The 17,799-nt window shown below is 40.7% G+C and overlaps 1 protein-coding gene across 2 annotated transcripts in view; it reads left to right on the top strand.

The window, feature by feature from the left end:
* ppp2r2ba (protein phosphatase 2, regulatory subunit B, beta a) overlaps window positions 1–17,799 on the top strand; it is a 43,126-nt gene that overhangs the window by 5,338 nt on the left and 19,989 nt on the right. Inside the window, exon 1 of one of the 2 annotated variants that reach the window (XM_004541100.4) lies at window positions 16,385–17,151. The exons of the other annotated variant lie outside the window; for it this stretch is intronic. Within the exon in view, the coding sequence (XP_004541157.1) occupies window positions 17,082–17,151 (70 nt within the window). The 5' untranslated portion in view covers window positions 16,385–17,081. Of the gene's footprint in view, window positions 1–16,384; window positions 17,152–17,799 lie in introns of those variants that run through there. 2 annotated transcript variants of the gene reach the window in all.

Here is a 17,799-nt window from a genome sequence, read left to right as displayed (position 1 = left end):
AACAAAACTGTTCTGTTTAGTGCCACTTTAGAGCTACAACCATCTCGGGTTGCTCTATATTGCAAGGTAAAGAATTTACAATAATTTGAGAGAAGACCTTAAGAGGAAAATTCCCTATAATCAGTCACCTCGGAATATTGGGGAACTTTAACAGGACGAGACCTCAAGCAGAACCTGGCTCAAAGAGGGGCAGCCATCTGCTGCAACCTGATGGATGTGAGAGGAAAGAGAGAGCAACAAAAGGAGAGCCTAGATAGACAATGGCGAGGAATATGAAGTATACAAGAATTATTTAAATACTGAATTAAATAAAGCGAGACAAGTTGGGTGCTTGTAACAGACGGAAATAAATGGCAGATAATACACTATCTGGAAAAAGCAGAGGATCTCAGGAGCCACTGACAACTGAAAGAAACATGACGTTCTCTTGCACAGTGAGACAAAAACACCATAACATATCAGTGTCCTCCTCACACAGGATTTTCCCGTAATCTCACTTTACAGCAAACACTTCCTGCTAAGTTTCCGCAGCAAATCTGCAGGAAAACAAGAAAAGAAGCGCACATTTACAGTATGAGTGAGACTCTGTGCCTCACAGGGGTTAGTGTATTATTACAGCAAACACAGTGACACAGGTCTCTTTGTCCTGTTTCTTTATCGCTGTTTCGTCATATGTGGAAGTAGAATAAACATTATGTTACATCCTTTGGCCTGCAACTTAACGGTGAGACGACCCCCCCCTTTCATTTTTGTTAAACAGCATCGACTGTGCCCCGGTTGGGAGCCAGACAAAGGGGCTCCTTTGCAAGCTTGACTGCTGGGCTTGTGCTCCAGCTGACGGGCTGCAGCAGAGACACAACTACTATTGGGACTGAGGTATATATAGAACATCAGGATGGGCTTCCTCTGCCCTCTCTCCGCCCATCTGCCTCTGTGGTTTTATAAAAGAGATGTTGAATGAGGCAGGTTATTGTGAACATGCTCACAGTGGTGCAATAAAAATCAATTCATTAAACCCTTGGCATGACAGTGCTCCTGTATCTTGTATTATTATTAGGCCCTGGAAAAAAAAAGATAAGGCAGTCAGTGCAATATATAGTCTTGAGTGTGCTAAACAAGCTTATAGAGGAAGTATTCGTTTGATACTGTTGTGGTGTAATTAAAATAGTTTTGATACCTAGCTCTCGTCTTTAATTCCTATTTTGGTGATTTCCATTATGAAGCGCACACAATACGATTAAAATTAGACTTCCCGGAGTGGAAGGCATAACAAGTGTTCAGCATGCCAAGGTGACACACACAGACTTCTCTTGTTTGCGCTGCAGCCTTTTAAAGCTTTGTGAATTTAGACTGGAAGAATAGACTAGCTTGGATGAAACTTTAATGAGACTGTGCTGCGGCTGTGACAAGAATATACAGCCGATTAGAAGCACAAATGGTACAAGAGATGACAAAACAAAGCGACCACGCGTATTTGAAACAATGCAGCCCAAAATGGAAGAAATCAGGTTTTTCACTTTAAGCAGACGTACCGATTGTGTGGGTGTTGTTGTATTTGTTGTGTAAGGGTTGAGGTACACACTGGCACTTGTAGTTCAGTGGGGTTTTTTGTACAGTTCAGATGTAGGGGTTGAGCTAATGTGGAAAAAAATAGAACTTTAGGAGTGCAACAGAAACATGTAGCACAAATGCAAACCAAACTACCGGCACTTTTAACAATGTCCAATTTTATTACAGTTAATAGTCTTAAAGTAGCTATAAATAATGTATCTGTATTAATGGATCATAACTGGATGCTTATCAGAGGGATTATAATAATAAAACCACAAAGAGCTATAAGGTTTATGGCTTCATAGCCTACAACATTATTTTTCGGTCCAGTCTCAGCAATGGATCCATATGAATAAATTCACATGTTACAGCAGCACAAGGCTCAATGAGAAAAAGTGAATTATTAGAAATATTAGATATTAGAAAAAAATGGAAAATAAATAAATAATGGTTTACAAAAATAGTTGCTATATACAGTAAATACAGTCACAGATATTTTTTTCATATGTATACTGAGTGCAGTGGGGATGATAACATATATATGTGTATACTGGGGCAGGTATCTATTTTTCTTGATACTGCATAGTTTGCAGCACTTAAAATACAAAGTTAAGGCTAGCTGGTGAGGCCAGAATAGTTAAGCTAGAGTTAATATTGATACCTGTTTATTCACATGTAGTTTCCGCTGCCCCCAAGTGGCTAAAAATCTTTTTATTTATACAGAAAATATACAGAAAATAATTTAAACTAACAATATAACTGCATGAAAATTGTAGTGTTACTGTACCATAGTTCTTTTTTGGGAATAGTGAAAATAAAATAGAATAATGCTGTTTTCACATGAATCCTACCAAAAAGCTGCAGGAAAACAGTGAAGGAGAGGTGACAATGTCATCTGCTGTGAGGATAGTAAGCATTCAGTTTAAGGAGCAGACATGACTTGGTATTCCTTTCAGCTGCCTGTAGAAACCCAAACCCAACCGCACCCATAGAAGCAATAGCTGTGATCCAATTAGATCTTGGTTTAGGTGCCCGTTTTATGGTTTCCCAGCATAGTTTTTCCTATATCCTTCTGAAAATAGCCATCCACCGTTGCAGAGTCATTGCACTTCTGATTGTACAAAACAACCTGAGCATTAGGGTCGATAAGAGGCAGGAATCAAAACCAAAACATTGTCTGGAGCAGAGACAGCTTTAGATAGCAGGATGTTTATGAGTCATCTGTTATGTTTTCTATCTGTCAGAACCACAGAGTATAGTGTTGCATGTGTGTGTGTGAGGGAGAAGGGAAGAGGGAGGAATGCTTCATCACTGCTCGCGCCATACTGCAGTGAAAGCTTTTACTGTCCTATCTGAATGGTGTTATACACTGAAGACATGGCACTGGATAAATAATGTAACCAGATGTTACAGTATGAAGCAGCAGACAACAGCAGTACACGGAGTACCAGTCAACCTCTCCCTGCGGTCTCTTTTCACTCACTGTGCTACCCCACAACCCCCGAGTCCTGCACATGGAAGCGCACACAGAGTACAGAACATCCAGCTCTCCGACACATGATGTCACATGAAAACCAGAACTCAGTCTTTTTATATTTTGTTCACCTATAAGTCACGTCTGATATTGACGACTTGTGATAAACAGCAGCTATCTGCCGCACACTTAAAGTGAGCAATTTAGTATTTATGATTGCTTATATGTTTCTTGGGTGTAATAAAAGATTTGAAGTTGAAGGTGTAGAGTGATGTCAACAATCCATTACACTTTGGCTTAAATCCACCAAGGTCTTCAGGGTCAAGCTAATGATTTATGCTATACAGGGCTATTAAAACTATGTTTCTTACTGCCATTGTTTGTACTGACAACATATAAGTATATGGTGGATGATATATGAGCAGAGATGGGCAGTAACGCGTTGTAATCTGATTACTTTTTTCAAGTAACGAGTAAAGTAAGGGATTACTATTGCAAAAACGGTAATTAGATTACCATTACTTTCACGTAGGAACGCTGCGTTACTGCGTTATTAAAACTGTGATTTTTTTGCGAGAATGTCTCATGACAGTGACGTAAGCAAGTGCAACATTCGTGAAAACAGCTGTGTGCAGATCAACAGTGGATAATATATCGAGTGCGGGAGCGAGTATGAGCTTGCAGCGTTTAAAGCGTGGAAGTACTGACCTTAGTTTAAGTTTGATTCCATAAAAAGTGACAAAAACATTAGCGTCCATCGTGCGTGGGAAGAAAACTTCTTTTTACAGCAAAAAACCCCCCTAAACTTCCGAGCAAGCACCGAGAGCGCTACGACGTAATGGGAAACTCACAGAGAAACTCGCGGATTCTTCCACTGACCGCTGCGGCACACCTGCACCAGGGTAAACCTCCGCCTACCCTGCTCCTGCTTTACAGGTGAAAATAGAGCAAAAGGGCCGCTGAGTCTTTGACTTTATTTATTTTCTGCTGTGTTTTACTTGCATCTATTTGAATGAGTGAGTGTAAACACAAAAAAAAACAATAATTTTATGTGCTGGAATGTGCAGAAAATAGGTTTAAATATTAAACAAATTTCTTCCAGTCAGAGAATGTTGCATATAATTAAATTTTTGCTTGATGCATAAAGTTAAAAGATTAAAACTAATAAAACAAGTTTTAAAAAAGGGACTTTTCCATTTGATTACATTTTGTATGATGGATTATGTAGAAAAGGTAGAATTGGGCTGAAAGATCTATCGCTTTATCACCTCTTCATGTTGTAAATCGTGTTTTTAAAAAGTAACTAAGTAACTAAGTAAGTAATTACTTTTGAAAATAAGTAATCAGTAAAGTAACGGGATTACTTTTTGGGGGAAGTAATCAGTAATTAGTTACTGATTACTTTTTTCAAGTAACTTGACCAACACTGTATAGGAGGACTCTAAATATCGCTTTTCTTTGTTGTGACTTTGTTATGTACATTACAGTACCAGGTAATAACAGCTTAAATTTTGAATACATTCTGAATATGCTTTGATTTGATTCTAGAAGAAAAATATCAAATCAAAAATATTTGTGCTAGATATTTATTACATAACATTTAAACTAATTTTACAAAAGAATGAAATGAATGCAACACATGTACTATATCCACATGCTTAAAAATAATTTAAAAAGTAAAGGATGTCAGGCATATTAAAACAGGTTTTAACTGGATGAATATTTTTCAGTAGTTCTGCTTTTTAAATAACTCTTAGCCAAGTGTTCTGTTGACCACCTTTGTCTCACTGCAACCAGATTTTAAATCCCACCATGACACCAGCACCATACTCTGGGATTATGCAGACGTGACTGGATGACAGTCTGTCAGTTCAGCACTTGTTATCTCATTTGCTTAGGCGCCATCTCTCGAGCCTGCTGAGGCTCAACAGAAACTGATTTGAGTCAGAAGGCAATGAGTCCAAAAAGGAGGAAAGAAAAAAGCTTAACTCAAATTAAATTAGACAATGCGATTTCCCAAATCACATTACTGATTAAATCTCAGTCTAATCAGCCCATATTATTAAACCCCAATTTACATAATTGCTTGTAAAGAAGAAATTTTCAAAAACATTTTAAAGCTCAAACATTGCATTTCTTACATATAAAATTGTGCAAGAGAATTAAAGACAAACAGGCAGTTATTAATCTTCCAGCACCTGTAGTCTGACTTTAACTCAGACTACAGTGGGTTTGTACCCACTCTGTTACGATGTTCGTTTCCTTCTTAAATGTGGCTTCCTGTGATTAGTTCACATTGTTCTGACCAAATGCCTCTGTGACCCACGTAGCACAAAAGGTGTTTGGCGGCCCGGCAGGTGACAAAGCACAATACTGAGGCTAAATTAAGTTTCCCTCCAGCAGCCAATTTTACGCTTGATAGTAAATATTTTTGAAGGCCAAGACCCAACATGCTCTGACTGATCTAACATGAGAGGTATTGCTTTTTTTCCCCTTAATGAGCCACACATTAATTCATACTGTTAGACCTGCTCACAGTGATCCAGTGCCAAGCTGGTTTTGCAGCAGTCACTTTAGCAAAACTGTACTTGGAAGTAAAACAGCTCAGGAGGCCGGTAGCATTACAGTGATGTCGATGGCAGCAGACAGTGGGGTGTACTGAGCCCATCTGGTCTGTTTGAAAGTGTGGCTGAGTAAAAGGAGAGGCGGTCGGGCTGTGGAATGGAGTGTGTGATGGATAGGGTGATGCATGCAGGAGGAGGGGTAGAAGATGAGAGTGCAGATTTTTTTTTTTTTTTTTTTGGTGGGGGGAAGGAGCTCTCTTCCGGCAGAGTTAAATCTCAGGCTTGGCTGCCGCACACTGCTCTGCCTGTTTTCATACCAAGCACTCGCCTCTGGCTCCAAACCAGCTTCAACCAACCATTGCCTCCAAACCCCACAACTCACCCGTTCCCCCTCTTTCTCTTTCCTTCTTTCAGGCAATTGGCTCACCCTTGATTTCACCCGTCTTCATTTTACTGAATCTCATTCACTAGCTTCCATCCTTTAGCACTCTCTGTTTTTGATTTTCCTTACCTTCGCTTTCATTTTATTTCCCCAGTTGGGCTTCTTTTTCTTGCAGCCTTCCGGTAGTACACAGGGGTGTGGGACAGACCCAGGGCCTCCAGGTTTCCATAGTGATACTTTGTGTCCTGATGTCATTAGTATTGACAGTGTGCCGCTAGACCAAGCTGTCCTGGCGCACAGGGCTGTTTACTGTTTACCTCAAACTTAAGCCATTAGCTGTGAGATTAGTACGTGTGCCCCGCAGATGTGTGTGACATATTTCAGTGTGTCTGATTGCTGCTATTTTACATTAACATAGCACTTGAGTGGAAAAGCAACAGTTTGAACATGTAACATGTGATTGTCTGAGCGTACTGGTTTTCACTGTAAGCAGCAGGGTCAGGTTCCAGGAGCTAGATTTGCCAGGAAGAACCTCCGCATGGAGGAAATGGCTGTTTCACAAAGAAACATCCTATCTGTCTGCCTCCTTGCTGTGTGATTACTGAAGCATGTCTGTAAGGCAAAACTCCCAGCCCGACTCCCCGCCTCGTTTCACATTCTCTCGGCGGTTTCACTCACTCGTCTGTCAGAGGAGATGGAGGTCCTCTTAGCGCCACTGCCCTTAAAAATCCGTATGAATGTGTTTATCTGCATACTTGTGCAGCCAAGTGTATGGCCTCTAACATCTGTGGTGAACACTCAGAAATCACAGATCACAGGGCCGCTTCCACACGTCGACCTCTCGCAGCTAGTTCAGCTCAAAGCTCTCCTCCAGGCCCTCAGCTGGCAGCTTGTGCCCTCTGTGTCACCAGAGTAATTAGCTATGCTTTGTTTCTGAGGCCAGGGGTGAGCAAATTATGGATTCCATATTGATGCTGTCACATCACATGCAGGGAGAGCAGTACACATGCATACATGCACGAACCTGGCATGACCATGAAAAATGTGTAATCTTATACTCACATGTACTTCTTTTAATTCTTTGTACATGATGATACAGTATATGATAACTGTTCCTACTGACATGTGACCCACATCTTATACACACACACACACACACACACACACACACACACACACACACACACACACACACACACACACACACACACACACACACACACACACATTTAATTTATGTATAATTCATATCACATGGCAGTAGGGTGACCAGATCCCAACAAACTAAAACTAAATCTGAAGCAAAGAGTGTGTTTGTCTGAGACACTAAAGCTGAAAGTGAGTCCACATTGTGTATTCTCCATTTGTGAAATTGAAAAATAACACAGTCACCTTCCACCAGCTTCAAGTCCTAAGCAAATTCCCAGTGTTTGTTGTGGCTGGTCCATCAAATTGTGGCCAAATCAGTGTACCTGGTGACTTTTTGAGGGTGGCCTTGGAAGCAAGTAGACTTTAGAAAAGTTCCTGTCCCTAGGGTTGAGTCCATAAAAATTATGGGACATTTTCTCAATGTGGAACAAAGAATGAGAAGTTAAAATGCTGATACGCCTGATCAAAGTATATATATCTATATCTATAGATAGATAGATATGAGGGGTGCAACGATACACAAAATTCACGGTTCGGTTCGATACTTTGGTGTCACGGTTCGATATTTTTTCGATACAAAAAAAATGTTCATGCCTTTTTAATTTGTCATTTATTAAAATTATAAATATATATTTTAACTCAAAAGTACAGTTTTTAAATTTAATGTTGCTGAAAGAAAAAAGTAAGAAAAAAAATATATATATCTCAGGGCTCGCAAAATTTCAAAATCCCTGGTAGCCCTTCGGGCAGGGACTCTTCAGTTTTTGGTAGCTCAAAATAAATTTCAGTAGCCCGAATAAAAAAGAGAGCAATTTTTTGATTGATGTTTTGTTTCCTGTTTTGTTTCCTTTACAATATTATACATTAAAGTATAATACTCACTTGCTCATCATATCTTGAGGCTTTATAACACAGCCTCACAAACCAAAGAGAGATTCATTAATGGCTACAGCCATCTTTTATATGCAATCTATATTTTATCAGAGAAAACTACTATTAACGTCTGCTGTCCTGGCAACAATTGCATCTCAAATCGTCATGAATCTATTAAAAAAAAATCCACAAACTTTCTTGGGATTCAAGGATAAAATGATTAGATTTCAGTTTTAACCTCACAAAGCAAGTTCTTAGGAAATAACTCAAGAATCAGTGTGCTGGAAATAATAAACACATTTTTCAGAGAATTATGAATTGATGACAAGTTATATATTGAAAGAGTCAACGGTGAATTTCACTTTTATCTTAATTTGGCTTACTATATTTGACTGTTAATATATTTTATTTGTGTGTGTGTTTAATTAATTTGGTTCATTCACAGTAGAACAATAAAAAGGACACCTGTTTGTTTAATCATTTATAAATAACTGTTAATGCCCGCTTCAATGTCTGAACTGTGTTATGACCCATTATAATGGAACATTCACAAAAGTACTTGTTAAAATGACATCCATTACATTATATGTTTATGACATTTTTCTTTTTCGTGCTAATATTGGTATATTTCTCTGAATTCTAATATGGTTAAGGTCTGCTTTTTTTTATCTTTGACTAATTTATTCTACAAAATATATTCAAAACAAGGGATGCACTATAAAATTTAGTGTTTGAAAAAATGCATTTGCCTGCCAGCTGGTTACAAAATCAATAGCAAGATGGTTTTTTGTATTGTTTTGATTATTATTTATGCCTTTTTGCACCAGATAGACAAGTGTCAAATAAATAAAGTAATTACATCTTTGAATGTTGAACACAAATTCACCCCCCCCCCCCCCCCCCCCCCCCCACACACACACACACACACACATACAATCAATGTGCCACGACTTTCAACCAGTCAATAGGTCTCTTCCAGTGAATGACCTTCTCTAAGCTTAGCATCACATGGAGACACTTTAGTAAATGAATAGTGAATACAAAAGGGCGAATAAGATGGGTGCATCCCTGCTCAACAATGCACATGCACATCCTGCTTTTCTGGTCTTAACAAAGACAGGACCCAGCCTCATTTATCTTTAACAATGTAGGCACACTTATGTCCAAAAAAATCAATAAATATGTGAATGTAATAGTAAACAAACCCAAATTACACAGATGCATAACTGTGGTACTGTAAACTGTACAGGCTGACAAACAGCTTTTAGGGATCATGGCCGGAGTTAAAATAAGCTAAATCAATCTTAAATCGTTGCCTAGGTTCAAGCATGTAATATTAATTTTTTACCAGTTGGTGGTGCTATAAGATTATCTCCTTTAATACTGGAGCCTCGAGCACATGACATGCTGTCATTGTATGTTTAATCTTATTTTGTATACATTTGTGGATGCTGTGATGGGTGGATATAGTTTGTTGTTGTTTTTTATTAGATCTGTAATGCATATGAAAGATTTAGAATGATTTTAATATTTTATTTTATTATCCAAGTCTCATTTCACATCAACAGAGAAAGTGTTTTTGACAGCCAGCCAGCACGATAAGCAGACAGATGGACGGACCACTTTTGCCAGAAAGTCTCCTCACATCATGCTACATCAAAAATGGCAAATCCCTGCAGCTACGTTGCAACATAGATCCCACTCATAACAAATCAATAAATTAAATAACAAAGCAAAGCCCTGTTTAAATGAGAAAAAGGCTGTTTGAGCTTATTGACACCTACCTATTAGAGTGGCAAATGGCAAGAATTTACCATCACAGTGGTAGGGCCTGATCCCATCTTAAGCTCATCTTTAGGTGTGCGTGTCGGTTTCGGGGGTGGGTGGGTGGTTGGCGACTCTACTTGATAGAAAAGTGTGGATGGACAGCTTGCTACCCTGTGGGCACCACAACTACAGTCTATCTGTGATCCACGCTGGCAGCTGCTCTGCCAAATGGGATTTTCCTGGAGATTACAGCCTCTAAGTGTGACATGCTTGCATGTGTTTGTCTTTGTTGTTGACGGAGTGCGTGTGTGTGGACTATTGTAATAAAGCAATGTGCATTTGCGTGTGAGAGCTTGAGTCTGTGTGTGTGTGGGTGGGGGAGTCTTGAACCGAGGTGCACAGAGAACATGTTCTGTTGTCACATGGGGCTGGTTGAAACATGACTGAATGGCTGCAGGGAACCCTCTCTGGCAAGCTGTAGCAAAAAAAAAAAGAAGAAAAGAATGTTCAGATGTGGGGTCAGGCTATTTCCACACTGCTGCTTTTCTTGTTAGTAACAGGAGTTCTTCTTGAATAGACACTCCCTGTCCAACAAGCGTGATTACCTACATGCTGGCACATAACAGTGCTTCAGCATGGTACTACAGCACACACAGTAGGCATGTACATTACAACAGCGTATAATTGTGTGAAAGCTGGAAAAGAATTCCATTTACAGAAAAGAGTTTCTTTGTTTTGTTATTCTTAGTTTTTGATTGTTAGTTTGATACAGAGAAAATATTTGAAGACACAAAAGGCTGTGAAAACTCGTGATAGTCATTTTTTATTATACTGACTAGTTAATTCATATTAGAAGCAGCTCCTGAACTAACTCCACTAGCTTTTCTCTCTGATTTGTTCAAATGAAAGCCGAGCTATACGACATCTGAGAAACATTTTATAGAAATTGTATTTCCCCTTTAGGCCTTTTTCACTTTCTGCTAGCTTCAGCACAGTGCAGAGCTGTCCACGGTTCTGAACATAAGCTGCGCATTGATCCCTACTTGTGTATGGGTAGGTGGCTTTGTAGGCACTCACTAACCTGCTTAACCTACTTTCTACCAGTCGGTCTTTCATGCGTCCACACATAGAGGAAAGTCCTGTAGGTTAAATATAGCATACTTGACAACACACTGTGTTTGTCCAGTCTTTCAGGGCCGCACAGACAGACTTTGTTTTTGCTGTTTTCTCCCAATAAAGCGCTGATCATTTTCACTAATGAAAGCCAGCTTTCCTCCGAACATGAGCCCTCTGTGTTCTTCCCATTAACCCAACTAGTACAAAATGTGTTGGGACGTGCTTGAGCCTTTATAGAGATGAATATAACCAAAATAATGACATTTTAAGATCTTAATTGTCCAATTATGTGGACAGCTGTTGTGTTGCATTGCAATGCCAGTTCAATTGCAGTTACCTAGCAACCGTAGCAGCGCAATGCAATGATTTTCTGTTAAGTGGCACCATTTCCTCTCAGCAAGACTAGACTGTGTAGTCAGAAAACAAATCAAAATGTGTAGCAGCGTTGTAGGATTCTTCACCTGTCGGCCAATTTGTATGTTGCTTTATTGCTCGTAACATTTTAACACAACAAAGGCTATTATAAGTGTGTATATGTGTGTGTTTTGTGATTAGGGTACCTGCTTTATATAGATGCCAATGTGGGTCATGCATCCATGCCTCTGTTCTTGAGGTGTGTACATGCAAACACAATCATTTCGCTTGATTAATGTTCAACCAAAATGCTACGTCCTGCGCTAATCATTGTACATGCATTCTTTTCAATTAATTTATTATCAAGGGAGGCAGAGAGAGAGCGAAGGAGGGAGAGATAGAGAGCTAAAGGGGGGGGAGGTTGGGGGAGGGGACTAGAGAGTCAGGGGGAAACAGAAAATCCAGTCCTGCTGGTCTGAAGTCTCGGAGCAATGGAGCATTAGTCTCATCCTGATGTAATTGGAATGACACCAAGAGTAAAGCCTACTGATTTAGGGACAGCCTCTAGGCTTGATTTAATGCCCTCAACCAAAACTATACATCCATCTTTTTATCTTTCTCCCCTTCCTTCTTCCAGGCCCTGAGTTCTCCTCTGTTATCCCTCCCCCACCCTGACTCAATTCATTTGCCGACTACATGTATCTCCATCTGTAGTCTATTAACAGAAGAGTAGCAGCATTTTATATTACTTAAAGCCAGGAGGTTATAAACTCCCACTAGAGACTGTATTTTCCAGCTTTTTACCTTTTCTTTCTGGCATTTATGTGCTTGAATGGCAGTGTTTTAGTTTCACAGAGGTTACATTTAAAAACCGTATAAATATTTCCGTAGTAGACCGCAAAGAAAGGGCAGAATGAGAGAGCGTATCCAGGCCAGGTACTTGTTCCTTGGGGTTTGCTGCTACTCAGTCCCCTGACAGATGGACTGCCAGGCCAATCCTATTACCCCCGTGTGTTTAGCTGCTCTTAATGCCAGGGTGGGTTGCATGGCTAATGGCAGGCAATGAATGTTTGGAGAGGGAATTTAATGCCATTGAATGATTATCATCCTGATTTGTTGGGTAACACAGAAAAAATCTAAAACCGGTGAACAGACATTAAAAATTATGACCATAACAACTGTGTAGCTCAGCATGTTGTGCTCTGATACAGCTTGTCCCACTGAGGCATGTCATACGAAATCAGCTCAACTACTAAATAGGCTTTACTGTATATGTTTTGAATTACAGCTTTACCTTTCTACCTTAAAGAGGAAGAAAATGGCCTTTTTTAGTGTTTTTAATGTATTTTGTTTTATTTTGCATTTTGTGCTTTCAAACCTCTGGACTATTATAATATAATAATACAGTCCTTTCTTATGTTCAGTTAAAGCATCCTGGTCAAATGATGGCAGTTTTTAGGAACAGCTGTTTTGTGAGAATACCTGCTTCATAATTCTACAATAAATCTTGAAACAAAGTAGGTCAAACATTGCCTAGGGTTAAATCTTAATTCTGTAACCACAGCTTTCCTGAGTAAAATAATCCATAGTTTTCAATTTGCATGATTGTATGACTTCAGGCAGTTTAGATTTGCTTTCCATCACAGATTTTGTTGTGCTGTTCAAGGGACGGCAGCTATTCATTTAAAATATCTGAATGTATTAAAGCATTGTGGGTAGTGCTGTAAATCAATTAGCAATTATGGCAATATTGGATTTGAAGCTGCAGCAGCGAGCAGTTTTAGGCAGCCTCAGTCGGTCAGTCCACCACTTGTTCCAAGTGTCAAATAAATTGTCAAGAAATTTTGAACATGTCATGCTGTGAAATCTTTTATAGATATTATTATTGCTCAGCAGCTCAATCTTAATGCTCCGTTCATCATTAATCAAATGTCACGTGAACATGTTTCTTCATATTTGAATGAGTGCCCTGGTCATGTTGCATCCAGTTAAATGAACAGGTAAGACTATAACATTTGTGTTCTGCCTTCTGACATGGGCATGTTTCAGTCAAGCTGTGATGAACATGAACATAAAATGAATGATAGAAATTACTTGTGTGGAAAAAAAGCTGACTTTTAGTCTTACTCTGCCAGCACATCAGAGTTTTGAAATCTGATGAAATATATGATAAACCAGCTCGATGGCCCGGGGCACAGTTTTTTGCGTCTTCATTTATGTTTCCAAATGGCGTGTCCCTATGACTGATCATCTCTTGACATTTCCCTCTGTGAAACCACGAGGTTCTCTGTTGAAACGCCTCCAACAGCTACTCAATGATATTCCATGAAATGTGGCACAGATGTTGTTTTTCCCCTCTGGAATAATTGTAATAACTTTAGTTACCTCTTCCTTTTGCACCATCAATTGAAAATGTCATGTTTATAGGAAATTTGATTTATGAATCACAAACCCTGCAAAACATTCCAGTCTCGTGTATACTGGTAGTTGAAGAACGATAGCATGTCAGTACATTGAAATAAATAGTGAACATGCTAAAAAGCATCACTAGATTACTTCACTTCCAGCCACACTGGACCAACAGGTCAACAGCGGTTCTTATAAACGCCGTCTCCATGCTGCACTGACTCACCTTCAACACCTGGGGACATATGCAGGATTGTTGTTTGTAGACCTCAGCTCTGCGTTTGATATAATCATGACCAAACTGCTAAATCTAGCTATCGGTGATGACACATGCAGGTGGATCAAGGACTTAACAAATCTCTCAGAGAGATGATCGAGATTTTGTTATATAGCCGTACAATAACAAATAAAGGTATTCTAGTAGCATTGTGTCTAAGATTTGACATGACCAATTTACAATCAAGATAACTGGTGTAAAATAAATTATTGCATTTTCAGCCCAAACTATGGTTACCTTGCGTATATGCTTTGGGATTTATTTACCACAACCTCCTATTTATTGGATTAACTGATGACAATAGTCAATATCTTCGCCTATTTAAACCTGACATTATCCACCGATCAATACACTATTGACTGAAGTTCTGAGATATGAGGTAATTGCAATGAAGGTGTAGAAGTATAGGGAACTGTGCCGAACAGCTGCGGTGTTCTCAAGTATCTATATGTAAAAGCGTATGCATGCGTTTTTTTGGTATGCAGACAGCGTCTTTGCCTCCTGTAGCCCTTCACCGGAATCCCCGGGTCAAACAATTACAACACATCAAGGAAAGCAATTGGCCATGACTAAAATATCATTGCCACGTGATTGTGTCCCTGTGTTTGGTGCTGCTGGAGTCTAATTTAACCCACTTTGTCCACACGATCGAGGAGAATTGAGGACACGCTCTCCAATTCTGGCCGCCCCCCAGAGCATTTCCTACAAGTCTGACACGCAGCAGCTGGGCTGTAGACGCTCAGTCACTAGTGTCTTACCCAGTGGAGTAGGAGATGGGGTGTAATGAGCGAGAGAGCTGAGGTAGCGGAGGAGAACAAGTAGCTTGGTGTTCTGAGGAGGAGGACAGCATCAATTGAGCCGCGGGGTGAAGAAACTTGGGGCCTTTTGAGTGAAGGCTTTGAGAATATGAGTGTATCAACCTGTAATTACTTTCTTAGTCACATTATGAAGTGCTGGAGGGGAATGGAATGCAGGTAAGGACTTGTATGCACAGCGAATGGGACCAAGGCAGGAAGAGAGGATATTGTATGGATGTTGTAGCATTGATCCCAGGCTCTGGCTCCAAGCAGCAGTCTCCACTTATTCCTTCATTATACAGTCAAATATCTGTGCTTTAACCATGTTTCTGCCTCATAATTTTCCCCCCTCAACTCCCAACAAAATCTGACAAAACTGAACCGCTCATCCATGTGGCTTCATTCTATAAAACCCTTTTGTCTCGCCGATTCCATTTCAGTTTATTCGGCCTGCTCAGCTGTGACTTAGCCAAAGTCTTTGTTGAAGAGGAGGGCTTTGTGTTTCTTTTGTCCCCGTATATCCTGTTTAAATATTGATAGAGGTGGGAAATGCTATTGACCACTCAGTTAAATCTAAGAGGGTCAAGGATGGCAGCATTTCTCTGCTGATTTCATTAAAGGTGTGGAGGACTGTAAATATGGAAACGTGAACCACGAGTCCTCACGGATGCTCCAGCAGCCTTCATTATCCCCCTGCATGGATAATGCCCCGTAATGTATTCTGATGGAGATGGAGTTTGGAGGTTGATGGGGTGTAAAACAGCATGTGTAGGAGGCCCCTGTCTTTTTTGCTATGTGCAGCATGCCTCCCTCACAGCCAGATCCCCATTAGTAGAGGAGAAGAGGATTGGATGTGCAAATGGTCCTGTGGATTAGAGAGCTAATGCATTTAGTAGAGGGGGCTCCACAATCTCTGCTGATGCTATGTGCGCTGAGGCTTGTGCAGGGCAGATACCCAGTCCCTTTGTGGTACCAAAGAGATTTAGCGTAAAGTGAGTAGATAGAGCTGAGATGCATTGCACTCTGATGCTGCACACACACACACTCATTAAAGATTATGGTTTGACCAGAAGAAGCTTCGTTTTGTGCGTCGTCATTAAACTCAGCAGTGAAATCAGATCTTTCCCGAAAGAGCCGCAGATGGTGACCTTACTAATCTAATTAATCAGCCTCTGGTTATTTTTTCTTATTCTTTCTAGTCACCTCTGTTCTCTAGTTTAAGTTCACCTTTCCTTCTCTCTGTCTCGGTCTTTCTGCTTTGTGACCCCTCTCTGCCTTTAATTTCTGAATCCTCTGTCATGTGTTCGGACAGAAATGTGACATGTCATGCACCTCATAACACATCCATCCAAACCTCAGTGTTGTGGCTTGAATAGCTGTTTTTAGGGTCTTAATTAGAAGAAAAGTAACACAAGCCACTGCAGTGCATAGATGCCTCTGAAGCAGAATGGAGGAATGGTAGTTTAAGAGCAACCTGCTACCAGTGACTTTACACCCACACACACACAAACCTCGGTGGTTCAAAAATCTGTGAACAGATTTTGAAGTCTTTACTAGTCCTGGTGGTTCAACTGAGCGTCACGTTTGCTGCTTGTAGGTTTTTAAAGAGCCAGCCGTCAAGCAGCAGGGAGGGGCCCCTGCTGAAGCGCAGCAGCAGAGTGGGCAGCTACAGTGAAGCTCTGCGCTATCCGGCACAGTGAGTCAGCTGAGCTGCAGGGATCGCAGGCGCCGGGCCGTTTCGATCAATGAATGAATGAGAAAGAGCGAGGAGACCATGCAGAATCTGGATCCAGAAAAAGTGGAGATGCATCGCTGTAGGCTATGACATGGAAATGCGGAGGTGATCGGAGCAAGCTTGTTGACGCATAATCCCGCCCGCCCCGCTGGCACTGGGAGGGGAAAATCTCGCCTGCCTAAACTCCAGTCCTCCAGAACAGATTTACGGAGTGCGCCCATGCTGCTGCTGCTACTTCAGGTTCAACCTTCAAGAACACGTTTATTGAAATCATCATCAGCTCTAAGCTGCAGGTTTTCCGTGCTGACATTTTTGGGAGATACGCGTTTGAAGAGTTCCCTGAGGCAGACGCACCTATGACGCGCTGCAATAATTAGGCTATTAAATCCACTGTTGGAGTCGACACTGTCACTGCGTTGCGGACGGTCGGTCTGTTGGATGCCACCCGAGGTGTGGACAGGACCTGCCCCGTGCACCGTCGTCATCACAGGTATTTGATCGCGATTGTGTTGATTACACCGGAGATCTGGAGCCATGACAGGCCCCCCGCTGGTCCCACAGCCCGCCTGCTGACGGTACCGGGCAGGATGGGAGCAGGTCTGCCGCTTTCAGGATTTCGAATCAGCCGATTTTTCAATGGAGGAGGAGAGTGACACCCGGAAAATCAACAACAGCTTCCTTCGCGACCACAACTATGCAACCGAAGGTATTTTGATGTTGAAAAGAAACACAGTTTAAAGGTGTTTGACAGTAAATAACCTGCGGCTGTAGCTAAAGGGATGCTAATATCACAGCAAGAAATTGGTCAATCTAATTATTAAGTAGCCCGTAAATGACAGCAGGTTACACATAAGATGGCATAAATAGATGATAAAAATAAATATCCTCATGTTAGGCTATATAATGATGCTGTGCGGGGACTATTAAATGCATAAAGGTGGGATCACTTAAAGCTCGTTTAATCACCTTAGTCACAGAATAAGCTGGGGTTATTACGGGAACATTCTGGTCATTTGTGGTGAAGATCCAGTGAGAATGTAATAACTGGGCAGGATGGGGTGGTTTCCCATCACCGGTTAGCGCTATAATAAGCATCTTGATCAGAGTAATCAGGGTTTTTTTAATCTGTTTGGATTGTTCCTTGTAGAGGCACCAGTACAGAATGTTTTATTCCCTAGTTTCTGAGTTTAAAGAGAATGTGTGAAGTAGTGGGAAAAAATGTATTTTTTTTCCTTCTGTGTGCACTTGTTGAAAAAAAAAAAAGGAGCAGGCAAGGTGCCCTAATTCAAGGAGACAACACAATGAAATATGGATCCATCTCTCTCTCTCTAGCACACATGCATCCACAGACACA

Source organism: Maylandia zebra, linkage group LG2 (genome assembly GCF_041146795.1).
Source record: "Maylandia zebra isolate NMK-2024a linkage group LG2, Mzebra_GT3a, whole genome shotgun sequence".
NCBI lineage: Eukaryota > Metazoa > Chordata > Actinopteri > Cichliformes > Cichlidae > Maylandia > Maylandia zebra.
The sequence above is the reverse complement of the archived record's forward strand: the minus strand, read 5'-3'. Positions and strand labels throughout refer to the sequence as shown.